This window comes from Nomascus leucogenys, chromosome 3 (assembly GCF_006542625.1).
Source record: "Nomascus leucogenys isolate Asia chromosome 3, Asia_NLE_v1, whole genome shotgun sequence".
In the NCBI taxonomy this organism is placed as follows: domain Eukaryota; kingdom Metazoa; phylum Chordata; class Mammalia; order Primates; family Hylobatidae; genus Nomascus; species Nomascus leucogenys.
The window spans coordinates 111,287,216-111,314,238 of NC_044383.1; the positions used below are offsets into that span (position 1 = coordinate 111,287,216).

At 37.0% G+C, this 27,023-nt stretch overlaps 1 protein-coding gene across 1 annotated transcript in view; it reads left to right on the forward strand.

The window, feature by feature from the left end:
* The window catches only part of RNF217 (ring finger protein 217), a 136,406-nt gene that overhangs the window by 71,026 nt on the left and 38,357 nt on the right, over positions 1 to 27,023 (forward strand). Inside the window, exon 2 of the mRNA XM_030809632.1 lies at positions 15,362 to 15,595. Coding sequence (XP_030665492.1) covers positions 15,362 to 15,595 — 234 coding nt within the window. The remainder of the gene's footprint in view (positions 1 to 15,361; positions 15,596 to 27,023) is intronic.

Below are 27,023 nucleotides of genomic sequence, written 5' to 3' on the forward strand. Positions count from 1 at the left end.
ACTACCCTTCCCAGCCTCTAGTAACCATCTGTCTACTCTCTATGTCCATGTGTTCAATTGATGTGATTTTCAGATCCCAAAAATAAATGAGAACATGCAATGTTTGTCTTTCTTTGCTTGGCTTATTTCACCTAACAGAATGATCTGCGGTTTCCTCCATATGTTGCAAGTGACAGGATGTCATTCTTTTTTATGGCTGAATAGTACTCCATTGTGTATATGTACCACATTTTCTTTACCATTTGTCTGTTGATGGACACTTAGGTTGCTTCGAAATCTTAGCTGTTGTAAACAGAGCTGCAACAAACGGAAGTGTAGAGATCTCTTCGATATACTGATTTCCTCTCTTTTGGGTATATACCCAGCAGTGGGATTGCTGGATCATATGGTAACTCAATTTTCATTTTTTTGAGGAACCTCCAAACTGTTGTCCGTAGTGGTTGTACTAATTTACATTCCCACCAAAAGTGTACAAAAGTTCCCTTTTCTCCATATCCTCGCCAGTATTTGTTGTTGCATGTCTTTTGGATACAAGCTGTTTTAACTGGGGTGAGATGGTATCTCTTGTAGTTTCGATTTGCATTTCTCTGACATCAGTGATGTTGAGCATCTTTTCATATGCCTGTTCACCATTTTTATGTGTTCTTTTGAGAAATGTCTATTCAAATCATTGCCCATTTTTTAATCGGATTATTAGATTTTTTCCTATAGGGTTGTTTGGACTCCTTATATATTCTGGTGATTAATCTCTTGTCAGAGGAGTAGTTTGAAAATACTTTCTCCCATTCTGTGGGTTGTCTCTTCACTTTGTTGGTGATATCCTTTGCTGTGTAGAAGCTTTTTAACTTAATGTGATCCCATTTGTCCAGGTTTGCTTTGGTTGCCTGTGTGTCCTATTCTTAATGCCAGATATAGTTTGTTAGTTTATCTTAATCCCCCTTTTTTGGTTCAGTACCCCTTTAAATATATGACAAAATCTAGGAGTATGTACTCCCAAAAATACACAAGTGAACAACATACAAAGATAATTTGAGGACCCCAAGTTAGGAGCACCTTTTCATATGCCTGTTTGCCATTTGTAGGTCTTCTTTTGAGAAATGTCTATTCATATCTTTTGCCCATTTTTTATTAGTTTATTATATATTTCTTTTGGAACTACACTGAGTGTATATAGTGTATACAGTGTATATTTTGGAACTATACTGAGTGAATATAGTGCAAAATTTCTTTTGGAACTACACTGAGTTTCTCAGTGTATATATTTAGTGTAGTTCCAAAAGAAATATGTTTCTAGAATATATATTATGGCAAAATGTATTATAATTCAGTATTAAAAAGTGGAAAGAGCATAAAATAAAACTGGAAATAATAACTAATGCAAAATTGCACTATATGAAAATGCTTAAATTATGCAATTATTCTCTTTTTACACTTGTACCTGTGTTTCACTTAAAAGAGAATGGTGTAAGAGCTTTTTAAAATAAGTTTTTTGTTTTTTTTTTAGTTTTACTTATTATTTACTCTGTTAAATTACTGTGATGTGTTCCACTGGGCTTTTTTTACTGCTTATGTAAGTCTTCTGATGTGCTGTCTTACTGCCTTTTTATATATTTTATCTTAGCTAGTTTTCTTAAGTACATTATTTCAATCAAACTTCATATTTGATCTATCTCAGTTGTAACATGTGAGATAATATTTACCTGGATGACCAATAGCAAAATCAAGAAGTTTTAACTGTATTGCAATTACCCAAAGAAATTAGAAAGCTCAGTTGAAGCAGAACAAGATTCTCTAAAATGTACTTTCAATAACAAGACATTTAAAACTGAATATTCCAATCCCTTTTCAACCTAATTACAAACTTTGCAGTAAGAGTTTGGAGTATATTCTTTCAGCATGGAAGTCTTTTTTGGACACTTCTCTAATCCAGTAATATTTTTAAGAAACACTGTTATACTAGAATAAGTTTTCTCCCTATTTTGAAGGTATTAAACATCAAAAGCAAAGACAGCTTTTTAAAAACATATATATTCTTTTCTTTTTTCATATTCAAATACACTTTGATTTAGTTCCTGGGGGGATGTAAAGGAAAATATGGTTCCTCTATACTAAATAGCATTTTATATTTGGAAGTAATGAATAGAAGCCAGGAAGGAGGAAATTATTTCTTTCTTTATTGAATCTAAAAACTCCAGGTAATGAACAGACCATTCGTAGAACTGGATGGATGGTGCACAAAGATACTTTGTTTTGGCATGAAAAGGCTCCGTTGAAATTTCTGTTAAAGAACTATGTTAACTTGGTTTAACATCTAAGAAGGCATTGATACTTGCCAATTTTGAAAGACCAAAATCTGTAGGGGGGAAAAAGTGTAAATGTTGTTGGTAAAAATGTAGAACATGCATTTTTTAAAGTGTCAAACATTGATTACCTCCAGGTTTGCAGTTATTATCATAAGAAATGATCTTGTTGTTGTATCTGTTAAGTAGTTTTGAAGAGGAAAAGTTTTGGAATAAAAAAAATTTTTTGAAATCAGCTACGTAAAAGGAACATTGCTTTCTGTGAATTAGCTGAGATGACGACAGCACTGTGTAGGGTGGGATTCACATAGGACTTAGTTTACTTGGGACATAGCTGCTTTGTTACTCCGTTTTCATGCTGCTGACAAAGACATACCCGAGACTGGGAAGAAAAAGAATATATTGGACTTAAGAGTTACACATGGCTGGGGAGGCCTCAGAATCATGGCGGGAGGTGAAAGGCACTTCTTACATGGTAGCAGCAAGAGAAAATGAAGAAGAAGCAAAAGTAGAAACCCCTGATAAACCCATCAGATCTCGTGAGACTTATTCACTATCACAAGAATAGCATGGGAAAGACCGGCCCCCATGATTCAGTTACCTCCCCCTGGGTCTCTCCCACAACACGTAGGAATTCTGAGAGATACAATTCAGGTTGATATTTCAGTGGGGGCACAGCCAAACCATATCATTCTGCCCCTGGCCCCTCTAAATCTCATGTCCTCACATTTCAAAAGCAGTCATGCCTTCCCAACAGTCCCCCAAAGTCTTAACTCATTTCAGCATTAACCCAAAAGTCCAGAGTCCAAAGTCCCATCTGAGACAAGGCAGCTCCCTTCCGCCTAAGAGTCTGTAAAATCAAAAGCAAGCTAGTTACTTCCTAGATACAGCGGGAATACAGGTATTGGGTAAATACAGTCATTCTAAATGGGAGATATTGGCCAAAACAAAGGGTTTACAGGGCCCATGCAAGTCCAAAATCCAGGGGGCAGTCAAATTTTAAAGTTCCAAAATGATCTCCTTTGACTCCAGGTCTCACAACCAGGTCACGCTGATGCAAGAGGTGGGTTCCCATGGTCTTGGGCAGTTCTGCATCTGTGGCTTTGCAGGGTACGGTCTCCCTCCTGGCTGTTTTCATGGGCTGGCATTGAGTGTCTGCGGCTTTTCCAGGCACACAGTGCAAGCTGTCAGTGGATGTACCATTCTGGGGTCTGGAGGACAGTGGCCCTCTTCTCGCAGCTCCACTAGACAGTGCCCCAGTAGGGACACTGTGTAGGGGCTCCGACCCCACATTTTCCTCCCGCACTGCCCTAGCAGAGGTTCTACATGAGGGCCCTGCCCCTGCAGCACACTTTTGCCTGGGCATCCGGGCGTTTCCGTACATCTTCTGAAATGTAGGTGGATGTTTCCAAACCTCAGTTCTTGACTTCTTTGCACGTGCAGGCTGAACACCACATGGAAGCTGCCAAGCTTTGGAGCTTCCACCCTCTGAAGCCACAGCCCGAGCTGTACATTGGTCCCCTTCAGCCATCGCTGGAGCAGCTGGGACACAGGGCACCAAGTCCCTCAGCTGCACACACCCCGGGGACTGTGGGCCTAGCCCATGAAACCACTTTTTCCTCCAGCGCCTCCAGACCTGTGATGCGAGGGGCTGCCATGAAGGTCTCTGACATGGCCTGGAGACATTTTGCTCGTGATCTTGGGGATTAACGTTAGGCTCCTTGCTATGTATGCGAATTTCTGCAGCTGACTTGAATTTCTCTATCACATTGTTAGGCTTCAAATTTTCCAAATTTTATGCTGTTTCGCTTTTAAAACTGAATGCTTTTAACAACACCCAAGTTACGTCTTAAATGCTTTTCACCAGATAGTCTAAATCATCTCTCTCAGGTTCAAAGTTCCACAAATCTCTAGGGCAGGGGCAAAATGCTGCCAGTTTCTTTGCTGAATCATAATGAGAGTCACCTTTGCTTCAATTCCCAAGTTTCTCATCACCATCTGAGACCACCTCAGCCTGGACCTTATTGTTCATATCACTATAAGCATTTTCATTAAAGCCATTCAACCAGTCTCTAGGAAGTTCCAAACTTTCCCACATTTTCCTACCTTCTTCTGAGCCCTCCAAGCTGTTCCAACCTCTGCTTGTTACCTAGTTCCAAAGTTGGTTCCACATTTTCGGGTATCTTTTCAGCAATGCCCCACTCTACTGGTACCAATTTACTACATTAGTCCATTTTCATGCTGCTGACAAAGACCTACACAAGACTGGGAAGAAAAAGAGGTTTAATTGGACTTACAGTTCCACATGTCTGGGGACGCCTCAGAATCATGGTGGGAGGTGAAAGGCACTCCTTACATGGCAGCAGCAAGAGAAAATGAGGAAGATGCAAAAGTGGAAACCCATCAGATCTCGTGAGACTTTTTCATTATCACAGGAATAGCATGGGAAAGACTGGCCCCCGCATGATTCAGTTACCTCCCTCTGGGTCCCTCCCACAAGTGAGAATTCTTGAGAAATACAATTCAAGTTGAGATTTGGGTGGGGACACAGCCAAACCATATCAGCTGCTTTCTCCACTACACAGTAAAGAGGGTTAGGAGAAAACCCATAATTCATTAGTGCAAAGATATGGGATAGAAACTGAGACTAGCAAATGTATTCAGAAACAAACTTCAAATTCCTAATTCAATTTTGATAGGTAGAACTCTATACCCGTAATTCTCAGTAATCTGTCTTATTTTCAAGACCAATGCAAAGATTTGGTTTTACTGTCAGTTCTGCATCTAATATCTACCATAGTTAGGAAACACTTATGCCAAATACACACACACATATATATATATATATATATAATCTCCAAAATATTTTGTCAAGTAAAGAAAGCTAGGTGAATATTATTTGCTAACATTTGGGTTAAATATTCAAGTTAAAAAAGGACAAAATATGTATATTTGTATTTCATGTATATGCTTTAAAAGTTTCTGGAAGGAAACGACAACCATTTTGTGGGGTGAATGGAGAAAAGAGGACAGTTGTAAGAGATAATTGCATGTCTACTTTATACTTTTTGGTTTATGAACCATGATTATTTTTGAACTTATTTTGGAAACTGAATTAAAAATTTAAAAATTTGCATAAGAGGCTAAGGGAGCATGAACATTCAGATAGTAAGGAGGGAAGAAAAGTTTAAGTAATGTAAAAAAGATGGTTGTAGAAAAGTACATTTGGACTGGTTTCATAAAACATTAATATCTCATTAATTGTACAGTTATTATTTTAACTGAAATATTAAACATTGTTTTGGGGAACCTTAAAGTACTATGATAACTCTTTCCAAATTACATGTGAGTGTGGTTTTATTATACTTTTCCCTGATGACTCATGAAGTTGAATACATTTTCATATGCTCACTGGCCATTTGGACATTGTCTTTTGTGAAGTACCCATAAAGTCTCGACTGTTTTTCTTATGGGTTTGTTGTCTGCATGTTTCTCATTGCTTTGGAGTTCTTTATATGTTCTGGATATACAAAACTTTTCATTTATGTATTCCAAATCTCTTCTCACACTTTTGTTTGCATTTCTTCTCTCTTAACAATATCAATTGGTAAGCAAAGATTTAAATTATAATCAATCCAGCTTATCAAAATGTTATGGTGTTTTTAATGTCATATGTAAGAAATCTTACTCTTTCCCAAAGTCATGAAGATATTCTTTTTGATTATCTTTAGAAGCTTTTTCGTTTGCCTTTTATATTTACAGTTACAGTCTACCTGGCTTGAGGTAAAAGTCAAGACTGATTTGTGTTTTTTTTGTTTTTGTTTGTTTGTTTTTTTGCAGCTCCTCATCTGTTGAAGTTTTTTTAATTTTATTTATTTATTTATTTATTATATTTTAAGTTCTGGGATACATGTGCAGAATGTGCAGGATTGTTACATAAGTATACATGTGCCATGGTGATTTGCTGCACCAATCAACCTGTCATCTAGGTTTTAAGCCACACATGCATTAGTTATTTCTCCTAATGCTATCCCTCCCCTTGCCCCCTACCCCCTGACAGGCCTCGGTGTGTGATGTTCCCCTCCCTGTGTCCGTGTGTTCTAATCATTTGACTCCCACTTATGAGTGAGAACACGCAGTGTTTGGTTTACTGTTCCTGTGTTAGTTTGCTGAGAATGATGGTTTCCAGCTTCATCCATGTCCCTGCAAAGGACATGAACTCATTCTTTTTTATGGCTGCATAGTATTCCATGCTGTATATGTGCCACATTTTCTTTATCCAGTCTATCATTGATGGGCATTTGGGTTGGTTCCAAGTCTTTGCTATTGTGAATAATGCTGCAATAAACATACATGTCTATGTGTCTTTATAGTAGAATGATTTATAATCCTTTGGGTATATACCCAGTGATGGGATTTCTGGGTCAAATGGTATTCCTGGTTCCAGATCCAAAAGGAATCGCAACAAAAGCCAAAGTTGACAAAGGGGTCTAATTAAACTAAAGAGCTTCTGCACAGCAAAAGAAACTATCATCAGAGTGAACAGGCAGCCTACAGAGTGGGAGAAAATTTTTTCAATCTATCCATCTGACAAAGGGCTAATATCCAGAATCTACAAGTAACTTAAACAAATTTACAAGAAAAAAAAAACATCAAAAAGTGGGTGAAGGGTATGAACAGACACTTCTCAAAAGAAAACATTTATGCAGCCAACAAACATGAAAAAATGCTCATCATCACTGATCATTAGAGAAATGCAAATGAAAACCACAATGAGATACCATCTCATGCCACTTAGGATGGCGATTAAAAAGCCAGGAAATAACAGATGCTGTAGAGGAAGTGGAGAAATATGAACGCTTTTACCCTGTTGGTGGGAGTGTAAATTAGTTCAACCATTGTGAAAGTCAGGGTGGCGATTCTTCAAGACTGATTTTTTTAATGGGTATTAAACCAACAGCACAATTTATTGAAAAAAAAAAAAAACACCCTCCCCACTGCCCTGTAGTGTTCATATGGAAGTGGTTTTGTTCTATTCTCTTTTCTGTTCCATTGTTCTATTATCTATCCTTGTGCCACTGTCACACTAATGTAAATCCTGTAGCTTTATGATCAGTCTTATTTCTGGCAGAAAAAGTTTTACAACTTTATTTTTCTAGATCAAGAGTATTAGTCTATTTAGGCTGTTGTATCAAAATACCAGAAACTGAGTAGCTTTTGAACAACAATGTACCAGCAAGGCACTTGAGGCTGAAGTCTTCTACTTGGGAATATGCCTTTTTCTCTGGTTGCTTCTTGTTACTGTGTGTTTGGTATTGATCACTTTTACTTGATGTACTTAAATGTGGTTTTCTTTGTACTGTATTTATCTTGCTTAGAGTCAAGAGATTTCTGGAATTTTTGGCTTGATTTTTTAAGTCGTTTTTAGAAAAATTCAAAGGTATCTAGCACTAAGCCCTGTAGTTGCTGCTGAATAAACAAAAAACCGTATGTGTCAGTAGAGCAGGCACCTTCCCATAATCACTGATGAGTAAAGTGATGGGGACATCAGTGAGTCTGAAATCAATCTGCCCTGATGGTGCACCTCAAAGTAATTAATCGACACAAACTACCTGGAGCTGTGCTTTGCTTGTAGTAGATCTATGTATATTTTGTGATTATCGTTACTGCTTTCATTGCAATATTCTCTTCTCTCTGCCATATTAACATATTTCCATTTTTCAAAACAGAGGAAATATGAAATTCCCTAGTATCAAGTGAGCAAAATCCAAAGCACCTTGTAAACTATCATGACCAACACTTAAAACCATGATCAGAGTCATAAACTACACATTTGATAAATAGAGCAATGAGGCCCAAGATTTGTACTTTTTCCCGTCCTTTTCTATGGAAAATTTAATTAATTAGTCTGCCACTTTTCCAGAGGTCTTCATCACCTGAGTCATTAAATTACTTTTGAGTTCTCCCAGGTGGCAAATTAGCCATGTAGCTTGAACGTTAAGTGGATAATAGTGTCTCTTAATGATGCCTTGTAGATTCCTTTAGAGTTAAGCAATTTTTTCCTTTCAAGCATGGAAATGTTTTTGTTCAGAAAAACTGAAGAGCATCTTTTTCAGTGATGTAAATAGTTGTATTAGCATTGAACATATGGAACAGCAAAATATCTTTAAGTACCTTAAGTAGATAAAATCCGGTAAACAGAAGTTAGATGACATGTTATTTAGAATGTTAACTTGATACTAAAAAATTGATATTTTTGGAGATATATGGTATTATGGTTATGGTTTTAAAAAGACTTCTTAATTTTTTAGCCCCATGCTGAAATATTTATGAATGAAATGACATGATATCTGGTATTTTTTTCAAAATAACATGGGAGGGCCGTATTACTCAGGGTATAGAAGAAATAAGATTGGCTCTAAGTTGACAATGTAAGCTAGAGGATGGCTATTTAAGGATTCATAATACCAATCTGCCAACCTTCACATATACTTTTAATTATCCCTAATAAAAAGTTTGTTGAACTATTGGGTAAATATTAAATGAATTAATACCAACAAATCCCAAGTTGCTAGAATACTATCAATGCCAATTTAATTGCTACATTCTCAAGGTCTATGAAGGCAGGATTCACGGCTTAATTCACTTTATACTATGGACTTTTTCTATCACCTATCCTATTGTTAGGAGCTTGGTATGAGTTTTTTTGGGTGTATTAATGATCTTCTTTTTTCTAATTTAATTTTTAAGTTCTGTGATACATATGCAGCATGTGTAGGTTTGTTGCACAGGTAAACGTGTATCACGGTGTATCAACCCATCACCTGGGTACTAAGCCCCCACATGCATTAGCTATTTTTCCTAATGCTCTCCCTCCCTCTACCCCATCCCCTGACAAGCCCCAGTGTGTGTTGTTCCCACCCGCCGTTGTCCCTGCTGCGTCCATGTGTTCTTGTTGTTCAACTCCCACTTATAAGTGAGAACATGTGATGTTTGGTTTTCTGTTCCTGCTTTAGTTTGCTGAGGATAATGGCTTCCAGCTCCATCCATGTCCCTGTAAAGGACATGGCCTCATTCCTTTTTATGGCTGCATAGTATTCCATGGTGCATATGTACCACATTTTTTTTTCTTTTTTAAAAAAATTTTACTTTAAGTTCCAGGATACATGTACCGAAGCAAGGGGTGCAATCCTAGTCTCTGATTAAACAGACCTTAAACCAACAAAGATCAAAAAAGACAAAGAAGGGCATTACGTAGTGGTAAAGGGATCAACGCAACAAGAAGAGCTAACTGTCCTAAATATATATGCACCCAATACAGGAGCACCCAGATTCATAAAACGAGTTCTTAGAGACCTACAAAGAGACTTAGACTCTCACACAATAGTAGTGGGAGACTTTAACACCCCATTTTCAATATTAGACAGATCAACAAGACAAAATTAACAAGGACATTCAGGACTTGAACTCAGCTCTGGATCAAGTAGACCTAATAGACATCTACAGAACTCTCTACCCTAAATCAACAGAATATACATTCGTCTCAGTGCCACATGGCACTTATTCTAAAATCAACCACATAAATGGAAGTAAAACACTCCTCAGCAAATGCAAAAGAACTGAAATCATAACAGACAGTCTCTCAGACTACAGTGCAATCAAATTAAAATTTAAACTCACTCAAAACCACACAACTACATAGAAATTGAACAACCTGCTCCTGAATGACTCCTGGGTAAATAACGAAATTAAAGCAGAAATGAAGAAGTTCTTTGAAACCAATAAGGACAAAGAGACAACATACCAGAATCTCTGGGACACAGCTTAAGCAATGTTAAGAGGGAAATTTAGAGCACTAAATGCCCACATCAGAAAGCTAGAAAGATCTGAAATCAACACCCTAACATCGCAACTGTAGAGAAGCAAGAGCAAACAAATTCAAAAGCTAACAGAAGACAAGAAATAACTAAGATCAGAGCAGAATTGAAGGAGATAGAGACACGAAAAAACCTTCAAAAAATCAGTGAATCCAGGAGCTGTGTTTTTGAAAAAATTAACAAAATAGATAGACTACTAGCTAGACTAATAAAGAAGAAAAGAGAGGAGAATCAAATAGACACAATAAAAATGATAATTGGGGTATCACCACCGATCCCACAGCAATAGAAACTACCATCAGAGAATACTGTAACACCTCTACACAAATAAACCAGAAAATCTAGAAGAAATGGATAAATCCCTGGACACATACACCCTCCCAAGACTAAACCAGGAAGAAGTCGAATCCCTGAATAGACCAATAACAAGTTCTGAAATTGAGGCAGTAATTAATAGCCTACCACCCAAAAAATGCCCAGGACCAGACGGATTCACTGCTTAATTCTACCAGAGGTACAGAGGAGCTAATATCATTCTTTCTGAAACTATTCCAAACAATTGAAAAGGAGGGACTCCTCCCTAATTCATTTTATGATGCCAACATCATCCTGATTCCAAAACCTGGCAGAGACACAACAAAAAAGGAAAACTTCAGGCCAAAATCCCTCATGAATATCGATGCAAAAATCCTCAATAAAATACTGGCAAACCAAATCCAGCAGCGTATCAAAAAGCTTATCCACCACGATCAAGTCGGCGTCATCCCTGGGATGCAAGACTGATTCAACATATGCAAATCAATAAACATAATCACATAAACAGAATCAGTGACAAAAACCACGTGATTATCTCAATAGATGCAGAAAAGGCGTTTGATAAAATTCAACATTCCTTCATGTTAACTCTCAATAAATTAGGTATTGATGGAATATATCTCAAAATAATAAGAACTGTTTATGACAAACCCATAGCCAATATCATACTGAATGGGCAAAAGCTGGAAACATTCCCTTTGAAAATCAGCACAAGACAAGGATGCTCTCTCTCACCACTCCTATTAATGATCTTTGTTCTTCTGTTAAAAATGAGCAGTGAAGCAATGCATTTATTAATTAGCTTGATTAATATATATTGATCTGTACGTATAAAAACATCATGTTGTATCCCATAAATACATAAAATTTTTGTCAATTTAAAAAATCTCATTGATTCCACTTCCAAAATACACCCTTTATCTTGTTACCTCTCAGTCATCTATCATCTACTGCCTATAACAGCTAGACATCACTTGTGGGAAGAGCCATTGAATCCAGACTTCCAGAATTCTCCCAACCTTCACTTTTATTCCTCTACCATCTCTTCTCCAAGACGAGCATGTCAGTCCTCTTCATAAAACCAGTGATTCGTATTGTCTTTATGTAATACAGACTTTTTACCATGGCCAACAAGGCCCATGAGATCTATCTTCTGCCTAATTCTCCAACTTCATCTCATACTGTTCTCTCTCTCCTTTAGTATATATTTTTGTCACTGAGTTCTGTGCTCTGATCAGAGGCACATCAGACCCCTTCTGGCTGGAGCCAATGTTCTTGTTTCCTTTGTTTGCTGTCTCTTCCCCATGTTCTCTGCATGGCAGGCCTTTCATTTCTCAACTCAGGTTGTCATTTCCTTAGAGATTGCTTCCATGATGTGTAGTTCATTCATAACACAGGTGACAATCTGCCTTGTTTATTTGCTTGTTTATTATTCATTTCCTCCAGTAGAAACCCTGTGTTTCTCTCTCCTCTTATCTCTCCAGAAGTCGGTCACACTACCTAGCCCATAAAAACCACATTTCACTGAAATCTAAGATGTGATCAATTGTAGGATGCAGTATTCGGTTATGTACCACCAAGAAAGTAAAAACACTGCAAATTAAACTATCGTACAATATTAATTTCTTTTGATTATAAAAAACTTGACTTTTGAGAAATTAAAATATGCTTTTAAAGTGCATTCTTGAATTGGTGAAATACATATCTTGTTGAACACATGAAAAAGTGTACTTCACTTAATCATAATTAGTTGTTTGCTAGTGATCTTTTGAGGAAAATTTTCTGAAGAGAATGTATGTAGAGGCCAAGAGATTGCATAGGTGATGAGTAACCCTATATTATGAAAAAGAGGATATTGTTAGTATGAAGAAGTATGAGTAATCAAAGGATTGTATGAGTAGCTGTTCCAAACTGCCAATTACTGGCTTGTCAACAATGATTCCAATTCTGTAGGTCTTGAGTGGGCCAGGAAACTGGAATGCCCAACAGACACTTCAAGAGACTCATATCCATTGTTCTGGAAATAGATTCAGCCCTCTACAGAGGGAAGACAGAAAACAGAGATGTAAATTGCTAGAGCTGGTAGTGGGTAGGTATGGGAATATGCATCTGATTGCCTCGATGTGTTCAATAAAATATGAGGTCTTTGGTTCAGTGTAGTAGGATAGGGATATTGGAGCCTTGAGAAAGAAGGGAAGGTAAAGAATAGTCAATGCAGAGAGTATGAAAGCAAGAGGAAGTAATGTATTCTACGGAGATTGAATAGATTTGCAGATTTGAGAAATACTGCAGTAGAAAAGAAGGTGTTTGATTGGATATTGGATGGTATCCCGATGTGGTTGAGTAATAAATACCCACTGCTGAAGGAGTATCAAGACAATCTGCCCTCTTTAGCTGCCTTGGATTGTTCTAGCCCCTAAACTGCATTCAGTTTCCATAACACCTGGCCATTCCTGAGTGGCTGTGAAATTGCTGCTTCCATTGTTCTCATTTATATAGTTAAAATAAAATAAACTCCTAGGTGAAGAAGGCTGGATTCAAACACTGACCTGAGAGTAAAAAATTCAGGCTCTTAATAACAGAAATGTACTGCTTCCCAGTAACAAGTGCCTCTCGAGGTGGCCCAAGTAAGGCCCTTTTCTGTGGACTTGAAAGAAACTCTTTCACATTCTGAAAAACTGCATAGTTTTCTATTTAAATAGAAAAACATCTAGACTCCTAAGATGGCTTCATGCTCTGCCCTTGTGCTCTGGTCCTAGCTGGTTCATCTTTGCTTACAGCCTCATCTTTCCTTACTCACACTTTGTGGTTCAGTCTGCTGCTCATCTTTAAGAGCCGTCCCAAGGCTGTGATCTTTAAGTTCAGATGCATGTGCATTTGGGCACTATACAAGTTGATCTAATTGGGGTATGCTAGTGCTGTGTCCTCTTTTCTTCAGGCCTTTGCCCAAGTTGTCTCTTTGGTCTGCTTGGAACCCCTTCTCACCTTTGTTTGGCTAAATCCTGGTAGTCTGAAGCTCTCACTTGAAACCTCACTTCTTCCAAGAAACCTCTTCTGATCCCCCCAGGTCTGAGATTACTATACTTCTCCTGACACCTCGTACTCACCATTTTGCCCCCTGATTGCCTCTTTACTGACATGCACCTGCAAAGTTTCAGTACCTAGCCCGTACCTGCCTCAGAATCGTGCTTGATAAATGTCTACAGAATATTAAGAGAGGAAACATTTAATCATTTTTTAATGTTTAAGTTATATACTTCGTTAAGCTAGGTTCTTAGTTTGTTACACGGGGTTTTTGTCTACACAAAAATCTGAGAATTTTTGTCTTGAGGCAGAACAAAATAATTTATTCTAAAACAATTTGAATTATAATAGCATCGTAACACTGTAACATGAATAATAAAATCTGATTGGGACTGTGAGCAGACTTATCAGAAAAAATAGAAAAAAGTGGTCACATGTTTTTAAATCCTCTCTGGGCCATGTTTTGTACAATAGTAGCATAAAATTATGCAACAATTTATACTTTTAACAGGTCAATACTAATAAGGAGAATTATCCAAAGCCAGTCTCTTTCATTTTGCTTTCCGCTTAGCTCATGTCCTTTTCTGGTATTCAACATGTCACCCCATGCATCCTTCAGCCTGCAACTTCTTAACTACCTTCCCTCAAGTTTGTGCCAGATAAATAGCAATGTTAAAAGTTACTATTAATTTAGTTTTTTTTTTAATTGCTCTTTGTGGTGATGTTTTTCTTCCCCTAAACTGCGTGGCTTTCTCCCATTCCTACCCGAGTCTTCATAGCGTGCTTTTCTACTCCAAGTGCGTATGTTTTGCTTTCTGAGAATGTCAGATTCACCCAAATAAAAAAGAAAGAGTTTGGTGGTGTTTGTCATTTGGAGTTTTTAGTGCCTCCCTGTACTACATTAGGATGGACAAAAGAGATTGTAATGCCATGAATATAAAGAGTTATTGTTCACTACTTACGAAAAATGCTCTAGCTACTCACATTATTTCAAAGTAGTTTATTTTAATCATTTAAAAATTAGTTGTGTCCACACTTTTTGCTTTAATCTTTTGTTGTAATTTTTAATGCTAAACATATCTAGTACTCCATAACACATGCTAAATGTCGCGTTTTGATGTATCCTCCCTTCTCTCCTAATCTAGCTTCGTAGTCCTTTGAATACATTAATTTTGTAAATTACCTCAGTAGCAGCCAGATTTCATAAGGATTTTTTACACTGTTGTAGCTGGTTTCATTTTCTTACTTGTTCCTATGATTCTCATTATATAGGAACTACTTACTTTATGTTCTTAACACAGAAGGGTCAGAGGAAACAGTTACTTTTTGTAACAATTTTTAAACTATTAGGCATTATACATTACAAAATCTTTTATCCTTTTAAAATAGTAAAATGTGCCCAGAGTTTAGTGCTGAAGTATTCTGCAGTGATGTTGAAAAATGTGAAACACCTTTTAGTTGGCATGTTGTCTAAATGCTGCCTGACCCTGCAGTTCTTGCAGTTGGTGCATCATCTGAATGCTGTCTAACCCTGCAGTTTCCAGAAACATGAGATGATAATTTGCTTCTTTGGTGAGCCTATGGCCTAGGTCCATTTCTTTTCACAAAAAAGAATGATCAGAGAAGACTTAAATGCCCTATAAGTCATTTCAGAAACGTTATGTAGTGATTATTTTGGTATTGCCTAAAGCAGGTATCAAGGTAATTAACATTCATTATGTTGTCTTAAAAATTACACACAATCCTTTATTGCAATCATGAAATAAGTAATACTGTATACAAAAAAAAATGAAAGAAAATAACCAGTGACGTTTTTTTCCTTCCATCTGCTCTTCCATCATGCAGGTACAACTTGGCCAAGTAGAAATCAAATGCCCCATCACAGAGTGTTTTGAATTCTTGGAAGAAACAACTGTTGTCTATAACTTAACGCATGAAGACTCCATCAAGTATAAGTACTTCTTGGAACTTGGCCGTATTGATTCCAGCACCAAGCCATGTCCTCAGTGCAAGCACTTTACAACCTTCAAGAAAAAAGGACATATTCCCACCCCTTCCAGATCAGAAAGCAAATACAAAGTAAGCATTTTCACCAGAGCTGTGGGTTAGATGTCACATGGCAGAAGCAGCCAGATTAGATCTACTTGTGGTGGGCATTAAGGGGGCGTCTTTCCTTTACGGAGCTGCAGGTGAGCATATATTGGCCATCATTCTGAAAGCATATGGTTTGGGGAGGCTGATGATAAGAGAGCGCTCTTAAGGAGTTAATTACAGTTTTGTCTTTGACTTTAACCATGTTGAAAATTAATCTAGTAACCTTATAGGAAGGCTGATCTTTAATAATAGTTACTACTACCAAATACTAAATAAATACTAAGGCTTTTTCTTTATTATTATGGACTTGATTTTTTTTCAGTGGTCCCAATGTAAGTCTCCTCTTGTTCTGTCTATAATAGGTAAAAATAGTATAAATGGTATTCATTCATTTTTTCAGCAAATACAGAATGCTGTATATGCTAGGTGGTGTGCTAAGTTTGGGGGCTATAGAGCAAATGTGATATAGTCCCTGCTTCAAAAAAAGTCGAAGATGGGAGAGACATGTGTTCTAAAAATGACAGTCCAATATGATTAGAAAAAAACACAAAACTGTGTACATCTAGGGTGCTTTGAGGACACTTGAAGGAGGGTTAGGCTCTAGGATGTCAGGAATGGCTTCACAGAGGAGGTGCAGTTCTCCAGACAGATAAACATGGTGAGCATTTCAGAGCAAGGGATGAGTAAGTGCACGGCCCCTGAGGCTAAGGCCAGGCTTGTTGTAATCAAGTGCTTCTAGAGCTGGTGGAGAGTCAGGAGAGGCAGCTGATTGGGCAGATAAGAGCAGATCATGTTGAGTCTTGTGCAGTTTGCGCAGAAGTTTGGATTTAACTCTGTAAGCATTAGAGAAATGTCATCTGGCAGCATTCATAGAAGCCATCACAAGAGGACCAGACAGAAGCCTGGGAAACCAAGGCCACAACTGTGGCAGCAGAGCATTGATTCACAGCCCTGATTGTATATTAGAATCACCTGAGAACTTTCATGACACACCAGTGCCCCAGGCCCACCCCAGAACAATTGTCTTCCAAATTTTTAAGCCTCACCGGGTGACTAATCGACAGCAGAGAATCTTTGCAGTAAATGAAGCAGAAAACCAGTGAGGCTGTGGCAGTAGTTTTCATCCTTGTCATTGCAGCAAAATGGCAGGATGAAGTGGTTTCAAAGGCTGTTTGAAGTCATCTCCATTTAAGGTAAGTTTCTGGTCATGTTCCGTTTCTTGAGAGCAGTGGTTACATTATTCATTTTGTAGCTTTGAGGGGACCATGGTTTAGCAGGTAGTTTCCTCTGCTGTTGCAGTTATAAGCTACAGTATTTGTAGGTTAGTCAAAGCTTCTTCATGAGTCGTTGTTCTTTGAAACTGCTTGGCTCTCATAGTTAATTTATTTCCTGTTTTTATGCAGGCCATTCTCTATCAGGTATAACTGTTAGAAAAAAATCCTTTTTTTCCCTTCTATAGAAAGCATTATTTTTGAGGTTACAAAATTGTATAACTAAAGTACTGCCCTACAGTGGTGTTGAAGGCTAACTGAACATTAATAGAATACTTTTATTTCATGCTATATATCCTTAGATTATTTTAAGTTATTTTCATTGCAATTATATGTTATTGTATAAGATCAGGAAATCACTAGTTTTAGAAGGACTTGTAATTCCATAAATTACGATATTCAATTTTTTTCTAATATATGTTTGGAATTGGATCTATAGAAACTCAGACTATACTAATTTTTAAAATTGCAGTAATTAAAACGTGTACAAAATTGAATTAGAGTGGGAATAACTGAGTAATTTTTAAATGTGTTGTTTTTATGAAATGGGTAAAGGAGTTATAATTTAAGTCACAATTATGGCAACAGTGAAACGTTTTACGTCTCATTTCATCTAAAATCACCAAAATCATGTTGTGATGAGCATAATGTATCACATTACACATGTATTGAGAGTGAAATATGTAAAAATTGACAAATAGAAGATTCTATATTTGTGTAATTTTGAGTGAGCCCATGGTATTCTGATAACATTTCCCAGAGGTCAGGCTTCTCCAATGTCTATCGATTTGTTGTAGGTAAGAAGAGAAGCAGGGGCAAATGGATCAACATCGTAAATTTATTAAACTCAATTGATTCCTTTTGATTAGTAGAGGAAAAGAAAATTTGCTTTTGTTTGAGGAGGAATTCAACAACACAATAAATGTTGATTATGAAGCAGTAAAGATCCTCAGCGGTGGGTGTGGGGTGGAAATCTCATTACACTATAAAATGAAACTTAAGCAAATTTCAAGAGAGTAAAACTACTACAGAATTTGAGGATGATTATTTTTGTTACTCTTCTTTACTAGTGTAGAAAAGAAGATCGATAACAGAAGAAGTTAATAATCTCCTTGATCTATGTTGTACAAAGTTCTAGCAATGATTCAAATAATTCCTGAAGCAATAATTTTTACTTCTTTTAGTATAAAGTTTATATAACATTTTTCATCATTAAACTCTGTGGTTTATGTTAACATTAACTACCTGGTTTACATGCCCATACCTGTCTGGGTATTATAGGTAAGGAGAGCACTGACATGGATACCCCAGCCAACCAATCATGAGATTCATGGCCACAGTATGGCACCCTGTACTGAGACTAAGATCTTTGTTCTTTGTGATGAACAGGTGAACATTTTTTATTTTGCGGTATTTTTAAAAACTCAGTTTCCTTAATAAAATAAGGTAGTTCCAAATTGGTGTCATTTATTGTCACTTTAAGAGGAGTGAATTCAAGTACTCACACACAATACATTGCATCATAAGGCAACAGAAATAGGAAAAAAAAAAGGTTGCTGCTAATGTCTAGAATTTCTGTGCAATTTAACATCTCTTTATAATAATGTTTACAGGCTTAAGTAGGTTTGTATCTATTGATAAAACCCTTGTAATGTTTATTTTAACCTTATTCTGAGTCATTGATTCACAGTATCTTCATCCAAGATGTCATTCTTTGAACATTTATTATGGCTTTTGCTGTCAATTCAGCTGTTTGAAAATATTATAGCTATTTTATAGCTGAGTAAGTGCTTCTCACATGAAGTTTGAGACCTAAAATATCATATTTGGGGGTTTTAATTTTTGTAAAGACCACTTGTTAAATTGTTTGTACTCAGCAGGTGGATAAAGGGTAAAAAGGATATAACAATAAGCAGTAACTAGAACTCTTACCTGTCCATTTATCCTTCCAGGCCCAACACCCAACAATTCCCTTCTGGCAAAAATTTGAGTAAATAGAGCTTTATATTATGTTCTGAACATTGTCAAACTCATACTATATCAAATAGAACAAGTGCATTCGTGATTTGAGAGATTGACATTCAGACAACCTTGCCTTTTGTCAAATCCAGTCTCACTTTTTCATCCATAGTATTTCTGTCTTCTTCTCCCTAAAACTCTTGTCATGATGCCAGAAAGGCTTACCATTCCATTTCTACAAGGTTGACTTCAATTTCCAACTAGAAATCTAATTTCTAACCTGAATAGTTCCCATAATTTATCAGTGCAACAGCAACCGCATATCAATATAGAGAACAAGTTAATGATGGAGAAATAAAAAAATGTTGAAGTTGTTACTAATGTCCTCATGTTATGCCTGGAGATAGACACATCACCCACACCCAAAGCTTTTCACCATAGCAATTATCACCTGGGATTTTATGATATATATGTGTGGTTATTTGCTTTAAGTTTCTCTTTCTAACTGGTCTCTGGGAGTCCAGGTCCAAGTTTACTTCATTCACTGCTGATAACCTGTGTCAAGCGCTATGTCTGGTAGAGGGTGCACTCGAAATATATTTGTTGAAGGATTCATTTAAGAGTAAACACATTAAGCCTTGAGATGTTGGATTTACCAAGGTGGAAAAGGCAGGTCAGAGCACTGCTTTCAAACTGGAATTAAACTCTCAGCCTGTCACACACTAGCTCTGTCACCTTGAGTATCGTTTCCACGTCTTTAACTGGGGATAGTAGTAGTACCTATGTCATAAGAATGTAGTAAGAATTAAATGAAATCACACATATAAATTACTTAGCACCACATGTGACACATACTGGAAAATATTATGATTGTTATTATTATTAGGCAAAGAGAGCAGAATGAGCAACCCTGGGTATTGAGAAGGGCATGGGGGAGTAAAAAAGAACATAGTTGAAATAAAACATGGGGTGAGTGGTGGACAATGGGCAGAAAGGAGGGGTAAAATTGACTATGCCTGGAAGAGGAGGGGCAGGTTTGGGAAATGGAAAATTAATTCAGTTTGAAATATGTTGATAGTGTTAAGTTTGAAGACCCTTTAGGGCATCAAAGAGATGTCCAGAAAACATGACTCAGGAGTGATTTGGTGGAAGTCATCAATATTGGGGGCAGTGAAGGGGATTGTCATTGAATTTACAAAAATGAAAAAAATATTCTTTAGGAGGTAGAGGAGGTGATAGCAGTTCTTTATGGAAGAGAGGAGAGATGTGTAAAGGATTAAAAGTAGTTATTTTACTCATACAAGTTTTACTGAGGTAGGTGCAATTCTAGGTTTCGTTCTTATTCCAAGTGTAGACTTAAGAAATGATCCCCCTTTTCATATAGATTTGGAGAAAGAGTTGAAAGTCATGCTTATCAACATGTTAGAGAACATGTTAGAGGTAATTCTTTTGATGGTTTTCTTCAGACAAGACTAATAATAATCCCCACTCTTCTTCCCACAAACGTTAAGCAGAATCTTGATAATTTATACAATGGCACTTTTGACGCATCTTTCACCCCTGGTGAAGGAAAAAAGCCAATAAAATTCCCTGGAGAAACTCTGTCTGTGTGCTTACCTTATCTCTCTAGCTGTCTTTTTTTCTTGCTTATAAACCCTCTGAGTAGAAATTACATTTTATAAACACTACACAAATATTTTCTCCTGTGGTAAAAGAATTTTCTAAGGGCTTTAAGAATACAGTCAAAACCGGTTGTTGTGAACTAGTGTACTTTAAAACGTGCTTAACCTTCCTTCTGGTAAAGATAACTTGAGAACTGTTTCCCATATGTAAGAATGTGTAAAGCTTTCCCGTGAATGTGTAATGAGTATGCCGCTTTGTTCTGGTTTTCCCTGACACCATCACTTTAAGTTGACAGTGTTTACAAATGGAGAATCTAGTTGTGCATCTTCCCTGCAAGGTTAGGGTAGCTTACAACACACACTGATTTCTCTTGGGATTAATGTATCACTCATGTCAGGAGCCCATAGAAAAAAAGTGTAGTTTCTTAAATTGTTGTTGGCATAGATTTATGAGACAGTTAAAGTCGTCTAGCCCTGTTGATAGACGCCAGTGTAAACAAAGTGTGTATTACATACATTACCCTTGAAAAAATGTGTAACACTCAGCTATGATGCAAGCCTACTAAATTATATTAGCATTTCTTTCTTCAGTTACTAATGAAGTGTTTTTGCTGAGGCTGTTCTTTGTTTGCTTTTTTGATGCATAAATTAGACACAATATTTTTAGAGGTTTTTAACTTGGGCTTGAACTTCTAACAGCCAAATGTTGGAATTTATCTTATATTTTAGCCTACACTTCACCTTAAAAAAAAAACTATAGTAATAATCAAATCTTGCAGCTAGGATAAATTGACCTGCACTGGTACCAAGAACTGTTTTCCCTTTATCCTATTGTCATTGGGTCTTTAGCACAATGAACAAGTGAAGAATCGTCTCTCTCTGATGGCCCCCGAGATAGTGTGTGAAAGTAGGCCAAGTGTGGTGTTCATTATAAAATGGTCTGGAAGATATTCTGAAAGAAGTGAAGACCTTACATTTCTTATCAGTGACCCTCTCCACTACTATCTTTCCATATTTACCTACTTAGATTTGTAAGAGAATCTACTGGGGCTGTCTACACAGTGCACGGATCCCCTCTACAATATGCCTACCGGTTGGCCATGCAGACTCTGAACACTGCTTTTGTTAAGGAACTTGTTAATAGAATCATTCCTTTCCGTTTTCAAAAACCTCAGATTTGAAATAATTCATTGTTACCTTTAGGCTGAGGTATACTTCCCTCCTGCCTTCACTTATTGGTCACAGAGAATATTCCCATTTCCTTTTGTACACTGTAACACAATGGACCTCTTGCTACTTTATGTGAGTACCTCTTGTGAGATGTTATCCTGATTCTGTTGTGTTCAGAACAGGACATCTTGTTCAAAACAGGATGATACCACATTTTTCTGGCCAGGACTTTGGGCTATGCAAATCAGGGAAGAATTTTCCAGTACCCTTTGTGTTCACCAGTGAAGAAGTGGGTCCTCAGACAAGAAATAGACCCAGACAAATACTTCTCTGGGCTTTGCTCTCTGGATTCACAGGAAGAGTCTGTAAATGCTTAAGGTGTTTCCAGGTGGTAGGAGCAAGATGGACTGATATGAAACAGGGATTTTCAAATTAGGGAGAGAGTACTTTTTCAAACGACCCCCATCCTCAAGTTCTGACATGCTGTCCAAGAAAAGCATGAGTCCAGCTTGAACATAAAAGCTAGTATTGAGGTGAATGCATTGTGCAATAAATAATTGTGTTGCATATGTAAAAGGAAACCAATGTTGAGGGAGTTCAGTAAGGTTATTTATATAAATAAGCACCATGTCTCAATATAGCTTACCTTGTCATGCGTTTTGTGTGTGTGTATGTGTGTGTGTGGTTTTATTTGTTTTGTTTTGTTTTGTTTTGGTCTGCTGTTGGTCCTCAGCCTTTAGGAAAGTTTCTCTTTCCCTTTCCAGCTTAGTTTTAGCTGTGCTGTGAGAAACTAAGGCAAGGATCACTTGGCCACATTTGGACTGTGTTCAAGGGTGCAGTGCCTCATGAAGACTGCATGTTACTGGCATTTCCATGCAGGGAGAGATCCCCAAGTAGGCAGTGAAGTCTCAGGGAGTAAGATTAAAAACAAGAAATCAAAACATGTTTTCCCATATGGAGAATTTCTTTCCATTGCCACCACTCTGGCTTTAGGATTTGATGTTATAAGGGAGCAAACAGTGCTTCCTTGAAAGTATTTGAAGCCGTGCATCAAGACTCATTTTCTCCCCTCTATAACGTGCTGTACCTCTCCACATCTCATCTTCAAGAAAAGCATCTTCAGTTTTTAAAACATTTTTATAACTACAAGATTTCCCAATTATTTACCATTTTGGTTAGTTTCTTTAGGACATACCCGAATCTGACAGCTGTGATTTTTACATGTTTCCTATGCAGAGTTTCTGGACCATGGTATATTTGGGGGGACAGGCCAGGATTATAGGAACTTACTGGCTCCGTTTATTGTACACTTAGCAAGGATCAGGGTTGAGCTAGCTGAAGGGACATCTCTGTTCAGGCTACGTTAGAACACTTGCTGTTTCCCCAATATATCATGTGCTCTTGGGCCTCTGTGTGGTGGCTCAGGATGGACCCTCTACTTAAAGTGTTACCTCATCACTTGTCCCAGTAACATTCTACTCATTGTTGAAGGCCACATTCTCTCTGAACGCTTATGTTCCAGCTTCACTGAAGCCTCTTTCCATGGCACCCACTTATTCCAGCTTCTATTCTAGCAGTTACTATATGCCTTTATAGCTCTTTTGGTTTATATCTGTCAGACCCCAGTAAGTTCCTTAAGGACAAGTATTTTCATTTTTTTCTGCGTACAATCAACATAGGCAGTTCCTGCTACTTGAAGTTGCCCAATAAATATTTGTTGGATGGGAAAATGAATTGATAAATGTGCTTCATTATTGAGAATCTGAACCTGAGTAAAGCAAATCCTTTTTGGAAAACTGAATCAGCTCTTATATTTGCAGTGCTACTTTACACATGGATGTTGTCTAATATTTTGAATTTGGTAAGTAATGATTTTGTGATTTATTTAAAATAATGATGTGTATAGGGGTATCTAGAATTTAGGCAGGAAAATAATAATCTGGGGTTTTTTTGGTTTTAGACACTGTTTTTATTTTGTGGGTTGTTTCCTTATTCGACTTGATGAAGTATCAGGAGAAAATGCCATTTTCTTAGGGCAGGTGAGTCGGTGTACTTTCATCTCAGTATAGCACAGATTTCTGGTAAAACTAAGGGTATTCAAAAGTCAAAAATCTAATGTAAAGTTCTTTTATCTTTCGTGGGTTCTGGAGAAAGCTAATTAAGATTCTTAGCTCTGATAACTTTATTCTTGAAGCACCTGAAGCCCTGCTTGCCTCTTTCAGAAGAGTTTGTGCATTGATCATAGTGCTCAGTAAAAGTTCATTAGGACAATGTATTAAGTAAACATCATCTGATAATATAGGAATTAGTAATACCATCTCAGCCACTAATCATAAATTGGATATGTTGGTTTTTCTTTGAATTCATTTAATGTTAACTGATACGTGATACCTAAACTGTGTGCAAAATCGTTCATTTTACATGAGACAAAGCCTTTGACAAACACAGTTCACTGAAGAGTGAACCTGTGGGCTGTTGGAGAGATTAGACATCTACATCCCTAATGGAAGTTCCATAAGAAAGGTACTGAATCTGGTTGCAAGAAATAGGGAAGACATCTTGAAGAAAGGAGCATTTGATCAAGATAAGATTTTAATAGATTTAATTCACTGGACTCTTCCAGTTACCAGAAGCAGAAATGTACTGTTTCTTGGGCTACCTCAATTAGTGAGGTTTACTGTAAGGCTCCATGGGGAGTAGGAAGGGCAGGAAAATACTCTCCGCAGCTGCCCAGGCAGGCCTCATAGAGAATCAAACACAAGCTCTGGTAGTGTGAGAGCCCTTCTGTCATCTCACCAGAAGTCAGTGTCTGTGTCCTTCTCCAGTGGTCTGCACTGTAGTCATTTAGCTCTTCCCTGTCTTTGCCTCCATGAAGGCATCCTTTGTATCTCCATGACACTCCTCAAGGAGAAAAATCTATCTTGGCTAATCTCCATTCAACAATGTGCTCCCCTGCTACACAAAGCTCATGCCACTGCTTAGGCAGCTTGCCAACTAGTGAATACATGTTTTTGGCTTAGGGACTCATTCCTGGTCCAACAAATTGTGGCCTGGGCGATGCAGTCACATGGCATAGAGCAGTGCCTCTCAAACTTTAGGATGCGTATGAATCACCTTCGGACCTTGTGAAAATGTGCACTTTTGGCTCTAAGGTCTAAGGATTCATGAATTCTGTGTTTCCAACAAGTTCTCAGATGATGCTGATGTTTCTGGCCCTGCAACCACACTTTGAGCCACAAGGACAGGGCATGATGATTTCTGTGTGACTAATTACTAAGAAAGCAGGCACTCCATATGGTGGGTCTGTGGTTGTGAGATAGCATTACATGTGGAAGAATAACTGTAAATAAAAGAGTGGAGGAAGATGCAGTGTTGATGTCTGTATGTGTTTGTGTAAGGCCAATTTTGAATATGGTTAAGTTCAAAATGAATGAGGCATCTTCAGAACAAAAAATCTGGGACAATTTCAGATGTAGTCTTCTAATACCAAAGTTGTTGGAGTTGGCTATTAGTCCTTTCATGGTTTTAATCCAAAACAAATGAAGAGTGATTCTGATGTTTTCAGTGAGAGATAGTAAGCAATCCAGTATGAATTTAACTTACTCATATTCACTTGGGAGCCTGCCCCATAACTCTGGTCACAGTTTCCCACTAAGTCTGTGCTGTTGGTGAGGATTTGCAGTAGGATCTGCAGTAGGACTTGGTTGTTTATTTTAAACCAGAATCCCTGGTTTGGACACGAAGTGTCAGATTCTTTATTATTCTGATGCCTTAGGAGAATCATGCATTGCAATAATTGTCTTCATTAGAGATTCACAAATGTGATAGTTCAGCACTTAATCACAAAGATCTTTGAGCCATTAAATGTCTGACATTTATAGAGCGAATCCCAGTTTCAAAGCATCTTTACATTCATTCTAATATTTCATAAATATAATCTAAGACTGATTAAAAACTAGAGAGATCTTTTCAAAAAGTTTATTTAATGATGCTGGAATCTAGAGATTCAGAATTTTGAATAATGTCCAATAGAAGATAACTGAATTAACTATTCAGGTCTTCTGACTTAATGTTAGATGCATAAAGAAAAGCAATTTTTTTCCTTCTTTCCTCATTTCATTCATTATATTGGAAAGGAAGGCTCCATGTGATATTTACATCTAGTCTTCATTGCTCAATGGCAAATGGAAGTAAACATTTTATATTGTTTTCTTAGCTGAATCTCATTTACTTCAACTTGTTTTCTTTTAAAAAGATGTATTTTAATTGTAATGATTAAAAAGGAAAAAACAGTTATTTTAAATAACTAAAGAGTAACATCCTTTTTTTCTTTTTTCATTTTTTCACTTAAACCAAGTAGTTTCTCAATTTATATAGAGTAGATCTTGAAAAGAATTTTCAAAGTTCACCTTATCTTGGTAATCGTATGGAATTCTGACTTATTGAATAGTTTAATGATATGACCATCTTTGACTACTACATTTTAAGTTGTCAATTGTCAAAGAACAAATGCCGTTTAGTATAAGACGTATAGTGAAAAGTATGCTAAACTTGGAGCCAGACAAACTTACGTTTAAATTCCTTCTTAACACATATGTGCTGTGTTGCCTTCAGCAAGTTATTTAATCTATCTGCGTCTCATTTTCATCATCTGTAAACTGATGATGTTCATATCTACCTTCCAGCATTATTTTGAGGATGAAAATAAATAATGCATGTAATATATTCAACACAGATACTACCATTGAACAGAATTTTAATAAATAAATAAACATGAAAATCTTTTAAGCCTTATGACAGAATACCATTTTTATGTAAAGTTAATGACAAAAGTACTTTTACTTCATATTTGCACAAGAGGAGCATTATCCATTCTTGACATAAGTGAAAATTCAGTGCTTTGAGTTATTAACAGAAGAGCTGTGATTGTAATTGCCATTCAGCTAATTAATCTATATAGTAGAACCTCCATTGTCAAAAAAGTTGTTTTCCAAAAAGGAAATTCTAACCAACCTTTAAAATGTAGTCAGTAAATTCACACGTGCTGCAGTGACTTGACATAGAGGAGCAAAGAGAGTGGTCAGTTATAAATATCATTCATAATGAGACATTTTATTAATCCATTGTAATCACATGGGCCTCTGTAAGTCAGGTTATACCCATATGCTTTTAGAGAGTTAGGAGTGGAAATAATGTGTATGAGTGGAATATTCCACTATCATTCAAAATAAAGGAAGTCAGATAAAATATCCTCCATGTCAAGTGGAAGACAGATATTCTTATTAAACTTACACGTGCACTGTCATATACCCCTCCACATAGTGAAATATGAAGGCCCATTTCTGATGGTTTTCTAAGTACAGGCCACAGGGCTGCTATATTGATATATTT